Source organism: Myripristis murdjan, chromosome 13 (assembly GCF_902150065.1).
Source record: "Myripristis murdjan chromosome 13, fMyrMur1.1, whole genome shotgun sequence".
Lineage (NCBI taxonomy): Eukaryota > Metazoa > Chordata > Actinopteri > Holocentriformes > Holocentridae > Myripristis > Myripristis murdjan.
In genome coordinates, this window is record NC_043992.1 from 18,229,011 (window position 1) to 18,242,680 (window position 13,670).

The window sequence follows — 13,670 nt, forward strand, 5'->3', positions numbered from 1 at the left end:
TCCATCAGTGCATCACTGCTTACTCCAAATCCAGCTGATCCTGGAAGTTGAACACTCCTCTCTCAGGCTCATGCAGGTTCCACGGCACATATCTGAAAGAAGAAACATATTAAAATATTTTCTTCATCAATACTACTGCTGTGATTCTTAAGAATATCCCCTCCTCTATTGAGCTTTAATTGTTTGTCATTTTGTATCCTTACTAAAGGGCATGTTATTTATAAAAAATGCCAACTCAAATGAACTTTGTTTGCTTTGCCTTGTTTGGGTTACATGTTTTGTTTTGTCTGTGTAATCTTCTACAGTAAAGCAGGAAAGCAACAGTATGACTCCAATGTTCAGTCCACTGATTCAAGGCACAGCTACATGGAGTGGGGCCCTACGTAGTCACAGTGTTGAGGCCACAGGCCCTCAGCTTCAGCAGCCGGTCCTCCCAGTAGGCTCTGGGCACACGGAAGTAATGGATGGAGCCTCCCAGGACGCGGAAGGGCTTTCCCTCCAGAGTGAACTCCGAGGAGTTGTCCCTCAAACCCTGCACACGGCTCATTCTCCTCGCTTCAGGATGACGTCTGCGGGTGGGGGTGGGGGTGTGAGAGGGGTAGTGGTAAGTTATAGCTTAAAACAGTCTTGATAATTTCATAATTTCCCATAAACTGGAACAACTGTTTTGTGTTCATTCATTCATTCATTCATTCATTCATTTTCCAACCGCCTATCCGCAAGGTCGCGGGGGGTGCTGGAGCCTATCCCAGCGCTCATTGTGGGGAGGACAGGGGAACACCTGGCCGGGAATCAAACCCAGGAGGTGCCAGTGCTAACCACTGCACCACCGTGCCGCCAGTGCTGCGTGTTGAACACTGACATTCATGTGGCTACATACAAAGAGCCTGAAGAACTCAGACATGTTTCTGTAATGGGGGGCGAGGTAGTGACTGAAGGTGCCGTTGAGCATGGCACTAACTCACTGCATAGTGTTCAGCTGTAGAAGACTGTGGTGGGACTGCCTATGTGTGACTGTCCTTATTATGTTAGGCTGGCTTTACATAACGCAACTCATGTGCACTAAACCGTAGGTTGCAAATGACATACAAATCATGATTCCCAAACTCCTGCTTGTCACTGGATGGCTACAGAAGTCCACACACAAATAATTGTTGTAACAACAGGATTTACTAAGCTGCAGGGGAAATAGCTGCACTGAAGTCGCACCTTGAAAAGCCAAACTAGGGAAAAGCTACTTTGACACGTTACCAGGTCGCCCCAGTTATTCAGGTTCTTCAACATTCAAGATATTTTGTAGTAATGTGCAAAACTGTCTATCTAGCAGTTCACTTGAGACACACCCATATCAGGACAGAGTATAGCCATTAAAAAAGAAAACTCATCTCCATATATTTTAATCAGATTACACAAACATAGACTTAGCCCTCTAAAATTACACGGATATTGGAGACTCCACAGATATTCCCTTTAAAAATCTTAACAGCGTTTAAACGATGTCATCGTAATTATACAAAAAAAAAAAAAAAAAGATTTATTTCTATAGTCAAAAACACAATTAATTTCTTGCTCTGACACAAGAATGATTACCACAAGCATGGAGCCAGAACGCGCTTTGCGAACAAGTGCGCTGGCATCGAACAAGTGCGATGCCAGCGATAGCCTACTCTTTAGGGACCGTCAAAAAAAAAAATTTTTTTGCAGTGTTTTAAACTTAAATAGCCTCTTATAAAATAACAAAGGTCCACCAAACTCATTGTGCAATCACAAACAGAGATAATGTGTTACAGCATATAGAATATAGTTTTTTTTTTTTTTGTTTTTTTTTTTGTTTTTTTAGACAACTTTCAATAATTAGTGAAATAAGGATATCAGACTTAATTTCAACAGCTCCTGAAAGGGTGACCTTTTGACTCCAAACTGATTTTATTTCATCCAGTCCGATGGATTACATGATGCACAGCAGCTGAAGTTCCTGAATCATTCCTATAAGCTCTATATCAAACTAGGACTTCAATACTTTCTACATCATGTGACCTTTTAACCCAAAACCGATTTTATTTTGATCAGTGCAATGGTCTCTATTAAATGGCTGCTGAACGTCCTGAATTGTGTATTAAAAGCTTTACATAGTCCATATGAGTCCAGAGACATGCGGGTCTGGTGAAATGGACACTAAATTACCCATAAGTGTAAATATGAGTGTATGTGTGTGTTTCTCTGTCTTTATCTGCCCTGTGATGGACTGGTAACCTGCCTGGGGTGTTTCCCTGCCTTCCACCCAATGTGCACTGGGATATGCTCCAGCAATAAAACATCTCATGTCCGTGCAACACGTTATTTCTGGCTGTGACTACACACCACTGGGTCTGATGGACCTATACCATTTTATTAAGAAGTTATTGAAATTGGAGCAAAAGAAAAAAAATGTTGACGCTCCCTACCCAAATCCCACTTGCAAGAGAGCCGCGGTTAATGCGTTTGGTTTCCGTGATCACCAGTCGTGTCTCAGATCAAATTGAGATTTTAAGCCCAATATCTGTTGTCTCCAATATACGTATCACTACAGACTGTCTGACAGTAATGCTGTCATGAGCATTTGCTAAGTGATCAATGTCCACAGGTCTATCGGATCAGGTTAAAGTTCACTGGTGTAGATATAAGCATATCGCTGTTGTGCCACAGTTATACTACCTGTTATGTCAAAGGGTTACGTCAGGCTACATGTTGCATGTGGAAAATTCAATTTAAAGTTGAATGAGAAATTACTGTGACCAGGCAGAAATCACATGCAGAGAGGTCTTGAGAGGGTTTCCTTGCCTTGGAGTAAACATTTTACGCCCACAGTGGGGAGGCAGGCTGACCCATGGGTCCATGTTATTGACAAACAGCTGCCACAAGTTGGAGAAATACGCTCTTGTTTGCGCAATCGCGTAAAAGCACCTTACCTTGAAAAGTGGTAAACAATGATTACAGCGATGGTAAAACACAGCAGTAGCCTGTATCTTTGCGTTAGGGACAGTCGACGAGAAAACCTCGATGAACTTTCCTTGGACATGACGGTGAAAATTACAGTGACAGCTGCCCCTTTCGCCTTTTTATGCTCCTGAAGTCAAGAATAAAGAGCATAATATCTCAGAAGTCGCAATTTGCTCTGCTGAAAAAAATCTCTTTGTAAATTCCTTACTTCTCAGTCAGGTGTACTCGATAGACCTGCGACGAACACGGAAATAAGTCCAGTATTAGTCGAAGTACCAATCAAGTCCGGCTCCATTTCTGCCTATGTTGCAATTACATTCATGACCACTAAGGGGCAGCAGCGGGTTCTACACTGCCTGTAGCCTCGAACAATACAGTGATGCCAGCACAGCTCTCTGTGCTTTACATTGTCATCCTCTGTAAGTCTCTAACACACACACACACACACACACACACAGAGAGAGAGAGAGAGAGAGAGAGAGAGAGAGAGAGAGAGAGAGAGAGAGAGAGAGAGTCACAGAGAGCGCTATTATATTTTTGTTCTGAAACAACAATAGTTTCCATTTATCCACAGTGTTGGAGGCCTCCCAGCACTGTCATCCCTTCAAATACTCCCTGGCATGCTCAGCCTCAAGGTACAGCATTGGCAGAGCAGATGCAGCATTTATTCTGTGAGTTTGGGATTCTCATAATAACATTTGGTAAGATTTTACTCTATTGTACTATTGTGGATAGAATCTGTCATTTGTCTTTTGTAGAGTCACATTCCAGTGTTGTTGCCCCTTGCCACAAACTTTCATACGTTTGTATCACTGTGCGTTTAGTGTTGGAAACTTATTGTTTCAGTTTATGGCAAATTAACAGGACTTTATTTTAATTAAATGCGAACCAATATTTTTTCTCACTCCAGACGTGGATCTGAAGTGAGGAGAATGAGTCGTGTGGAGGGTCTGAGGGCCAACTCCTCCCAGTTCACTCTGGAAGGAGAGCCCTTCCGCATCCTGGGAGGCTCCATCCATTACTTCCGTGTGCCCAGAGCCTACTGGGAGGACCGGCTGCTGAAGATGAGGGCCTGTGGCCTCAACACTGTGACAACGTAGGCTCCCACTGCACCTTATGACTGGCTAACCATACCTGGAATCACCTGTCTGAGCACTGGAATCTCTCTGTGGCTTTACTGGAATGAATTACAATGCTATCAACCACATAATCACATAGTTTTGACCCTGTCTTCTTCTTTCAGATATGTGCCATGGAACCTGCATGAGCCTGAGAGAGGAGTGTTCAACTTCCAGGACCAGCTGGACCTTAAGTAGGGTTTCAGTCTTCTTACTGGCTTATTTTAAATCTACTGAATGTAAGAACAGAGCCGAACAGAACCAGAGTGGCTGTTTTTTGTGATAAAAAACATAGATTGTGTCTTTCTTCCTCAGGGCCTTTATCAGTTTAGCAGCACAGTTGGGTCTCTGGGTGATTCTGCGTCCTGGACCTTACATCTGCGCTGAGTGGGATTTGGGGGGGTTGCCTAGGTAACACCATCTGTCCATCACTTTAAAGCGCTGCTATGTAGCAGCAGTATACTGCTGAACTCAATGCTGTGTTCATTTCAGCTGGTTGTTACAAGATAAGAACATGCAGCTGAGGACAATGTATCCTGGATTTGTGGTAGCTGTTAACTCCTACTTAGACAAGCTCGCGTCACTTATCAAACCCCTGATGGTGAGTCCGGTTTGTTTCTCACTCACAATCTTTCAGCAGGGGATATAAAGTCAACATTAAAACATGCGTCCTTTTTCTCTTGTTTGTTTTTTGAAGTTTGAAGAGGGAGGTCCAATTATTGCAGTTCAAGTTGAGAATGAGTACGGATCATACGCCAAGGATGATAAATACATGCCATTCATAAAGAATGTGAGCTTCTTTATTTTGTTTAAATTTACATTTTACAGTAACATTGCAATTTCCATTTTATCTTGTATCATGTAGCAGTTGGATCAGTAATCCATTTGCTTTTTTGTAAGTCTAAAAGATGTCGACCACTTGGATTAGAATGTTAAATGTGTGGTTTTGTATAATTTGAGACGCAACATGATCAAGACCCTCTCTCTCTCTCTCTCTCTCTCTCTCTCTCTCTCTCACACACACACACACACACACTTTTTTGTAGTGTCTCCAGTCCCGTGGTATCAATGAGCTCCTGCTGACTTCAGACAACTGGGAGGGTCTGAGATGTGGAGGGGTCGAGGGAGGTAATAAAGATATGAGGAGTACCCACCACTTGAAAAAAAGATAGCAAAATATTTGAGTAAAATGCAGAGAAATTAGTCATTTCATCCTAAAACATTATAAAAATTATTTGCTTGTTTCTTATTTATTTTTGCCCTACAAATACTATTATTGCGATAGGTCGTATTTTGTGTCCTTTTATTGATTAATCAATTTAAAGTAACACTTTCTTCAATTCAGGATCTCATGTTTCCTGATACTAACACTGAATTATGTGCTTTCTCATTTTTCAACATTGTTTCTCATTTAAAACGTCTTAATTTTAGCGCTAAAAACAGTAAACCTTCAGAGACTGTCCTTTGGAGCCATACAGTATTTGGCTGACATGCAGGTGGGTGACAGATTGATATTTTGTTTCTATATCCCTTATGATCAGTTGCTTGTAATTTGGGGAATTTCTTAGTTAAAAGCCTAAAATGAAGAAGTAATATTTTGCATTGTTATGAAAAGTAATCTAGTGATATGGTGCTTTTAGGAAGTGCACATGTGGTGCAGGTATGTCCACAAGTTTTGTTTTGTTTTGCTTTGTGTAGCCCCAGAAACCTCTAATGGTGATGGAGTATTGGTGCGGGTGGTTTGACGTCTGGGGGGAGCATCACCATGTTTTCCAAGCTGAAGGTATGGAAATCAGTCCAGCCAGGCACGGTCACACACATTCATGCACAGAGCAACTCCTGTGTGTAATTTTGGATGACTGCATACATGTAGTACGGCTGCTCGCTTATGGCAAAAAATCACAGTCACAGTTATTTTGGTCAATACTGAGATCACTTTTTTGTTTATTTGTTTTTAAACAATTGCTCAGTGACTTTGGAGACATCATACATTTATTGAACTTAGCCCAGCTAAGAGTGACTGTGGGCTTTAAGGGAGAGTTAAAAGCACACCACTGCAAAGGCAAGAGGTGCCCTGGATTTACAACTCCAGACAAAGTGAGGGCATCATTCCCAAACAGAATGAAGAGGGAGGTCCAGTAGGCAGCACAATAATCACTATATCTCAATTATCTTGTTTTCATATTTGTCTGAGGCCAAAATTGTAATTTAAAGTAAAGTTAGATCAGTCACCCTTCCCTAACATGTAGTGCAGCTCATTACAGTGAAGTAGCTGGTTTTTCTCACCAAGGCAGAGCATTACTCATTCTGCCCAAACTGGTCTGACTGGCTCTAACCATGAACCTGCCACTGCTGCACTTCAAAACTGTGATCACTCATCACTGCACATCCCTTTTTCCTTACTATGTCATTATCATATCATGCACAGTATGGTGTTTTACTGCATGTCACTGACTGTCACCTGCTGAGCGATTCTGTCTCTGGTGCCTGAACAGACATGCTAGCTGTGGTGTCAGAGCTCCTGGATCGAGGTGTCTCCATCAACCTGTACATGTTCCACGGAGGAACCAGTTTTGGCTTCATGAACGGAGCCATGGACTTTGGCACCTACAAACCTCAAGTTACCAGTTATGGTGGGTAAGAATTGCAGGCTGACAGGTTTATTGACAGGCTGATATTATCAACCAATACTAGCTGATCACAGATGTATTTGTTTTGACACATATTTTGGCTGATATGCAAAAAAAAGCCATGCCCTTTGATTCTTGCAAAACATGGTTACCAGTAAAAAGTTGCAGCAATCATGAAATTACTTTCAGATGATATTGTATTAAAAGTGACGATTTTAAGATCTTTTGCACTTTCACTATGTAATATGTTAAAATTGTTTTCACATAAACTAAACCCGCCCAGTCCCTCTCAATAACTGCATCTCTTCTTGCTGGACTTTTCCTGTCGAGAAGAATTTGTTTTCAATTGGTGTGCTTTGGTAAATAAATAAACAAACAGGAATAATTGAGTGTGTACAGTAGAAAATCCTTTTTATCTTATATCAGTTGTTTTTTATGTTTCAGATTATGATGCTCCATTATCAGAGGCTGGGGACTACACTATAAAATATCAGCTGCTGAGGAATTTATTCAGCCAGTACCACTGTAAGGACTCTTTAAGCAGCCGTGTGCATTGATGTGGGTGCCAAATGCAGATTTTGATTTTGACAGAGAGACACAAACACCAAAGTGTGCTTGAGTATGCAGATGTGTGTTGAGTTTGTATGCTGTGAGCCGCTGGCTGAAGAAGAAAAACAAAACACTTGTAACACCTGTGTTTTCTCCTCCTGGTGCTCCAGCTGAGCCTCTCCCTGAAGTGCCCTCTGCTCAGGAGAGGAGAGCGTACCAGTCTGTTGTCATCCAGCAGCACCTGTCACTGTGGGACAGCCTGCACTTCACTGACAAGGTGAGCCACACACACACACACACACACACACACACAGTACCACAATCCAAGACAGACAAAATAATAATAAACTTCATTCATTTTTATTTTCACAGACAGCAACACACAGCAGCATCTGCCTGCTGTCACGGTTTATTATACAATATAATAAGGTCAAAATAAAGAGAATTTTAGGGGTTCAAATCTTTGGCTTAACAGATTCTTCAGTTCACTAGCAGGCAATCTGATTAAAGAATGATTTTTCTTTTTTAGAATGATGTATATGATTTTATAAATCCTGCTTCAAGTCAGTGATTCAATTCACTGCAGTAATGCAATATCATCCTCAAACTAAAAAAAAAAAAAAAAAATCAGACAAAAGAATTACAGAAACATTATTCATCCTCAAAACATTAATGGCAGACAGTTATAAACTATAATGTCCTGTTACAAGTCCAAAGCATTTCTTATTGGTTCAAGCCAAAGTCAGAGTGATTCATTCTACTGATTTCATTTAGCGGGTCAGTCAGCTGCTTTAACAACTGATGCATCGATGCAGTGAATAAACCATGACAGCATCAACACACCCTGTTTTCTTAAGAAACCCTCCAATGCCATTTTCTTGGACGCTGTTACACAAAATGTCTTACAATGCCATACATCCATTTCTTGTATGGAATGATCCCTCCTAAAAACCTACTAGCAACGTTTGCAACTTGTGCTACCTGTAGAGGTACACAGCTGCATGTTTCCTCTCATTTCAGGATCTTGAAAGCGAAAGGTTTTGTGTTTATCATGTGTTTCGGCAAGATTATGGATTCCAGCATGATACCGAAAGAAGAAGAAAAAAAGAAAAAGGCTGCTGTCTCACACACTTCCACTTGCACATGAAGGACTTTATTTAAAGCAAAGACAGTATGCAGCAGATTTTTTCTTCTTCTTTTGGCATCACAATTTCTTTTATGCACCTGTCAGTCACCATCCAGGTGTGCAGAAGCCTTGTTTTTCAGCTGCCTGGTATGATACCAGCTGACATGAATGACTGACCATTAATGCAGCCACACAGATCAGAGAGGCCAGTGAACATGGAGAACCTCCCTGTCAACAATAACAACGGTCAGTCGTATGGATACACACTGTACGAGACCGTCATCACTGGAGGAGGAGCACTCAGCTCCAGGAACAACATCAGAGACAGAGCGCTGGTGAGGGCGTGCAAACAGGCTGACACACACACACACACACACACACACACACACACACACACACATATGCATACTGAATATTATACTATATATAGCTGTGAAGCTTTTGCTCAACAAGTTCATGAATCACAAGTCAGTAATTCAATTTAGGAGAGATTTTTTTAGGAACAATTGAACCCATTAAGAGTTTGTAAAGTCAACGATTCAATTCACTACTTTTAGGCAAATTTTTATATTGATTTCATATATGTGCAAAAATGCAAGACCATCCCTTCTCTTTTGAAATCTGAAAAATAAAACAACAGTTACATATGTTTTTCAAGAATTGTGAATGAATAGATTCAAAGTTTTTCATATCCGTTCAAACCAAAATCAGAGTTATTCATTCCAGTTATAACTTTCACCAGATCGATGAAGCTGAAACAGCAGGTGCATCGATGTAATGAACAAATTACCATGCCCATAAAAAATTTCAATAAATGCTTTATTTTCTCTGTTAAATTACACTTCATATAAGATTAAGAGGTTACATAGGTTCAGCATGCTTTAAGGACAGTTGCCTCAGCATCTTTTCCTGCTCTCAGCATGGCTGCGTGTTGCTGAAAAGGCCGAGCACACACATACGGCACAGTAGTGCAAATTGATGTCACAGGCAATTTTCACTTTACGATTTTAAGTTTTGCCGATGTTCTCTAGGTTTTTGTGGACAGACAAGCTGTCGGCACTTTGGACTACAGGACTCAGGAGCTAGTGCTGCCTGATGGAAAGGTACTGCGTTTGATTTCTCTGTTTCTCTGTTTCTCTCTCTCTTGTGTGCTTTCCCTCCTGTCGCCCCCCTCTCTCAGCCACTAGTATGCACTGTTTTTCACAGCAGCCATTTTGTCATGAAATAGCAGGGTAAACAGCTGTTACTAATGACATTAATGAAAGCTCCTTTCTGTTTAGGTCAGACAGAGACAGGAAAGGCTCTGCTACACTTCCAGCACCTTTATTAACATAATAAGTAGCACGTGTTTACCCTGCTATTTCACGTCAAAATGGCTGCTGTGAAAAAGGTCTGATCTGAAAGATTGAATTGTCTTGACGTGATTGTGCACCATTTATTGCAGAATACCCTTCCAAATAACACTCATGTTTTATTCATATGAAGGGAGAGAGACGGTTGAGCTTACTTGTGGAGAACTGTGGCAGAGTGAATTATGGGAAAGCCCTGGATGAACAGCGTAAAGGTATCCAAGACTCAAACGTTTGTTTCATGTGCTGTGTAATGCCTGTAATACCTTAGAGCACATTTCCAGACCTGAATTCAAATAATCTTTTGTGGTCATTTTAAACTTCTTACGTTGCAGAGTGCAGTCAGATAATGGTTAAGTTGTCAATCACCGAAAAGTCTACTCAGCTAATGGGGGCAGTCACATTACACTTGATTCATCCGAGAGAAAAAAAACAAACAAACAAACAAACAAAAAAACAATGTGTTTGCCGCTATGAATGTGAGCGCAGCAGGATATGTGACAAAGTTCACCAAGGTTGAACTTGTATTCAGAGTGAGGAGGCAAAATTTGTCAGAAGACAGAAACAAATACTTTTTTCTTTCTCAGCAAGTCAAACAACTGTGACTGTGAAAACTTTCTGATGCAAACCATCAAACAAGGATGTGTGAATTCTGTCTTACCCAGGTCTGTTGGTGTGTGTGTGTGTGTGTGTGTGTGTGTGTGTGTGTGTGTGTGTGTGTGTGTGTGTGTGTGTGCGTGCTGTGTCTTTTTTCTGTTTTTTCTTAAATTGTTGTGTTACAGGTATTGTGGGAGACATTTTCTTGAATCATGCCCCTCTGAGAGGCTTTACCATCCACTGTTTAGACATGAAGCCTGGCTTTATAAAGAGGTTGGTTGTGTCCATTTTGACTTTTATCTTGTTCTCACTTTAACTTAGCAAGGCCATACTACTTGTGTCAGTCAAAGGTCAACTCCACCCAAAGAGCACTGTTAATATACCTGGCATTTTTAGCTTCATTCCCATGGATAATGGTCAAAACATGACACCATGTTGAGATATTTCCAGTGAGGGCATGATGGAGTTTGACAGCAGACTTTTTGTCAGCTATTTTTTAGTTCTGGTTTCTGTCCGACACAGTCAAAGAACAATTTCTTCATTTTCTAGACTCACCATCAGTATTCCTCAATATTCAGAGATCATACAAAGAGAAATCCATCAACTAGAATGCAATACAGCTGCAAAACAAATTTCAGCTATTTCAGCTATTTCGGCACCGCCATGCCTTCTGATCATATCCAAGCACAACACTGGACAAAAAGTTGCTCTTGCAAGGCTGTATAGGTTTGCAGTTTGGATTTATGATTATCTACACCTAAAAATTCATCACCAAACAAAATATCTGCATGGCTGAGTTTTATGAGTACAGGCCATCATGGTTTGAAGAAGGGGTATAGCCACAGACAGTCACATCTATATGCTCACAAAGTCAATGTTATTTTGACAGAAACCTCACACCCTTAGAAAGATACTCTGTGGAAATATAATGTAGGAAGTCATGAGATAGAAAAGGATGAAACAGGTTTAGCAAAACACTAAGACTCCATCACAACACTTTATCAGAAAATAACCCCCAGAATGCATCACAAAGTAAGAGTATCCAGTGGTTGATTTTTCCCTTTAAAGGTGCACTATGCAATTGGGCTGATGATGAGATTCAGCCATCAGATTACATGCACAGTTAAGCCTAAACATCCTCACTTGAACTGATCCTCAGAAATTTTACATAGTAAACCTTTAATAATATCCACCCTATCTGTATACCCTGCCCTGAAGACATCTGCGTTGATCCTCCCGTCTAGGTCCCCCGTGTCATCCCTCTTGCACATGTACCCAAACTGATTTTAGTATAACACAATCATGAACGTGAGTTTGTGTCTCAATTGGGCGTTGTTTCCTGTGTTGTTTCAGATTAAGTGCGGCTCAGTGGAAGCCAGGCGACCAGCGCTGCTCCCTCCCGGGGTTTTTCCAGGCCAGACTGCATGTGGACGACACTCCCAGAGACACGTTCCTCAGACTCCCTGTGAGTGAGACAGCCACTCAGCCTGCGGGTTGAACACGGTTAGCTTATAGAGCTGTGAAACACCACTGCTGGTTCAGTATCCTCTCTGAAATAATGCTTTCTTTCTTAACTTTACATGTTGAATGGAAGCATAATTCGTTACGCAGCACAGTTTTTTTTTTATTTTTTATCTTACATCTGTATACCTTTTGCATGGCTAAACACAATGAGACCATGCTGTACTGATTTTCCCAATAAAAATGATCGGTAATTAGCAGTGGAGGAAAGAGTACTTTAAGTTGCTACTCAAGTAATAAAAATATAATTTACTTAAATAGAAGTAGAAGTTCTGCTGTAAAAATCTACTGAAGTAAAAGTAAAAGTAGCATTTAAAATGTATTCAGAGTAAAAGTTATGGAGTTCCTTTTTGAAAACAGTAACAGTTTATTGTGAAAACAGCAGTTATTTGGTAATGACAAGTGGAACCAACAAGGCAGAACCAGATTCCTCCTCTCATCTTTGCTGACTGAGCTTTTATTGTGAAAGGTTCCACAATCTGTCACTGATCATTTGTTCTCTGTAATGTGGTAAAGTACAACACTCAAGCAAAAATGTACTTATGTAAAAGCAAAATTACTAACTTTAAAAAAATACTGAATAATGTACAAGCAAACAAAAAAGCTACTCTGGAAATCAGAAGGAAATTAAAGCATTGTGAAACTTTTAATACAGTCTGCCTTAAAATTAAGCTATAAATTGCATTATGTTTAAGGATTGATATCATTGTTTTTTAGTGTTTTTTTTTAACCATATTTCTAGTGTCTGCCTAGTTTTCTTTGGTTCATTGATGTGATTCTCATAATCAGAGAGCTGAAAATAGGCCGGGTGAGTTCATGTGTTGGTGCGTCTGCCCACAGGGTTGGGGGAAAGGAGTTGTCTTCATCAACGGGCAGAACCTGGGACGCCACTGGTTCGTTGGCCCCCAGCAGTTCCTGTACCTGCCGGCGCCTTGGCTCAGAAGTGGAGAGAACCAGGTACAGCGTCTCTGTTACATTTCCATGTTGAAACATGATGGCTGGCTCTCTGACATGACACTCAGCTTCGACCGGGGCTACACATCAGGCTTTCTGCTGTTTGTTTCTGCGTACCTGGTGATAAACAGTTTGTTGATTTCTGATCTTCTCTTTCAGATCATTGTTTTCGAGGAACACAGAACTGATGAGAGAATAGTATTTGCTGAAACTCCTGATCACGGGAAGACAATTGATGTTTACAAACTCCCTTTTTGCACCCTGCTGTGAAAAGAATGCATTGCTATACAATGTCCTCACATACAATACACACACACACACACACACACACACACACACACACACAGGGAGAGAGGGAGGGAGGGAGGGAGAGAGAGAGAGAGAGAGAGAGAGAGAGAGAGAGAGAGAGAGAAACATACCAATGATGTTGGCTGGTTGGCTGCATGTGAGAGCATTATCATTTAAAAAAAAAAATAGGTCATTGATACGTGATTTATTAACCCGGTATCACTGTACATGCATCATTATATGTCTTAGAAATCTGAAGTTTTGTGCATGATGAATTCTTCCTCTCCACTGATTCTGTTGCTTTATTCAAGACCAGTGGCTTTTGTTCTTCACAGAATAAAAATGTGGCTCCATCTACTTCTTGTCTGATTTTAACATGACCATTGCTCTGGTTAGACTTACAGTTTATAACAGCATGACACGCCCACACGAGCCTCTCATTGGAGCAGGGTCCTGTCTTTCATATGGGCGTATCTTTCTTATTCACAAAGAGGCGCAAGTAATAAACGGTTGCATCAAGTTCACCAGAAATGATGAGACTAAAACAGGAAGTTGGACG

General features: G+C 40.9%; 2 protein-coding genes across 3 annotated transcripts in view; one reads left to right on the plus strand and one right to left on the minus strand.

The window, feature by feature from the left end:
* The window catches only part of LOC115370789 (beta-galactosidase-1-like protein 2), a 30,102-nt gene extending 26,830 nt beyond the window's left edge, over positions 1 to 3,272 (minus strand). The window contains exons 1-4 of one of the 2 annotated variants that reach the window (XM_030067957.1): positions 3,188 to 3,272; positions 2,949 to 3,106; positions 384 to 569; positions 24 to 92 (exon numbers count right to left, since the gene is read on the minus strand). In XM_030067957.1, coding sequence (XP_029923817.1) covers positions 24 to 92; positions 384 to 569; positions 2,949 to 3,058 — 365 coding nt within the window. In that variant the 5' untranslated portion in view covers positions 3,059 to 3,106; positions 3,188 to 3,272. Of the gene's footprint in view, positions 1 to 23; positions 93 to 383; positions 570 to 2,948 lie in introns of both variants that reach the window. The other variant, XM_030067956.1, reaches the window with a different exon arrangement.
* A 633-nt stretch (positions 3,273 to 3,905) lies between these two features.
* LOC115370270 (beta-galactosidase-1-like protein 2) lies at positions 3,906 to 13,093 on the plus strand. The gene is made up of 18 exons (XM_030067211.1): positions 3,906 to 4,075; positions 4,223 to 4,291; positions 4,413 to 4,508; positions 4,590 to 4,698; positions 4,795 to 4,887; positions 5,144 to 5,225; positions 5,529 to 5,593; positions 5,796 to 5,880; positions 6,593 to 6,730; positions 7,172 to 7,252; positions 7,447 to 7,553; positions 8,591 to 8,737; positions 9,434 to 9,505; positions 9,888 to 9,966; positions 10,534 to 10,621; positions 11,702 to 11,813; positions 12,710 to 12,826; positions 12,983 to 13,093. Exons 1-18 carry the CDS (start codon positions 3,912 to 3,914, stop codon positions 13,091 to 13,093), a joined length of 1,815 nt encoding a protein of 604 aa, XP_029923071.1. The 5' UTR covers positions 3,906 to 3,911.
* The last annotated feature ends 577 nt before the right edge of the window (positions 13,094 to 13,670 follow it).

What these genes read in the sequence shown, in the direction of transcription:
- LOC115370270 (XM_030067211.1), top strand. Translation starts at nt 3,912, where the DNA reads ATGAGTCGTGTGGAGGGTCTGAGGGCCAACTCCTCCCAGTTCACTCTG. An exon ending in CACTTATCAAACCCCTGATG is followed by an intron (nt 4,699 to 4,794) that starts GTGAGTCCGGTT and finishes TGTTTTTTGAAG; the next exon opens with TTTGAAGAGGGAGGTCCAAT. An exon ending in CCTGGATGAACAGCGTAAAG is followed by an intron (nt 9,967 to 10,533) that starts GTATCCAAGACT and finishes GTTGTGTTACAG; the next exon opens with GTATTGTGGGAGACATTTTC.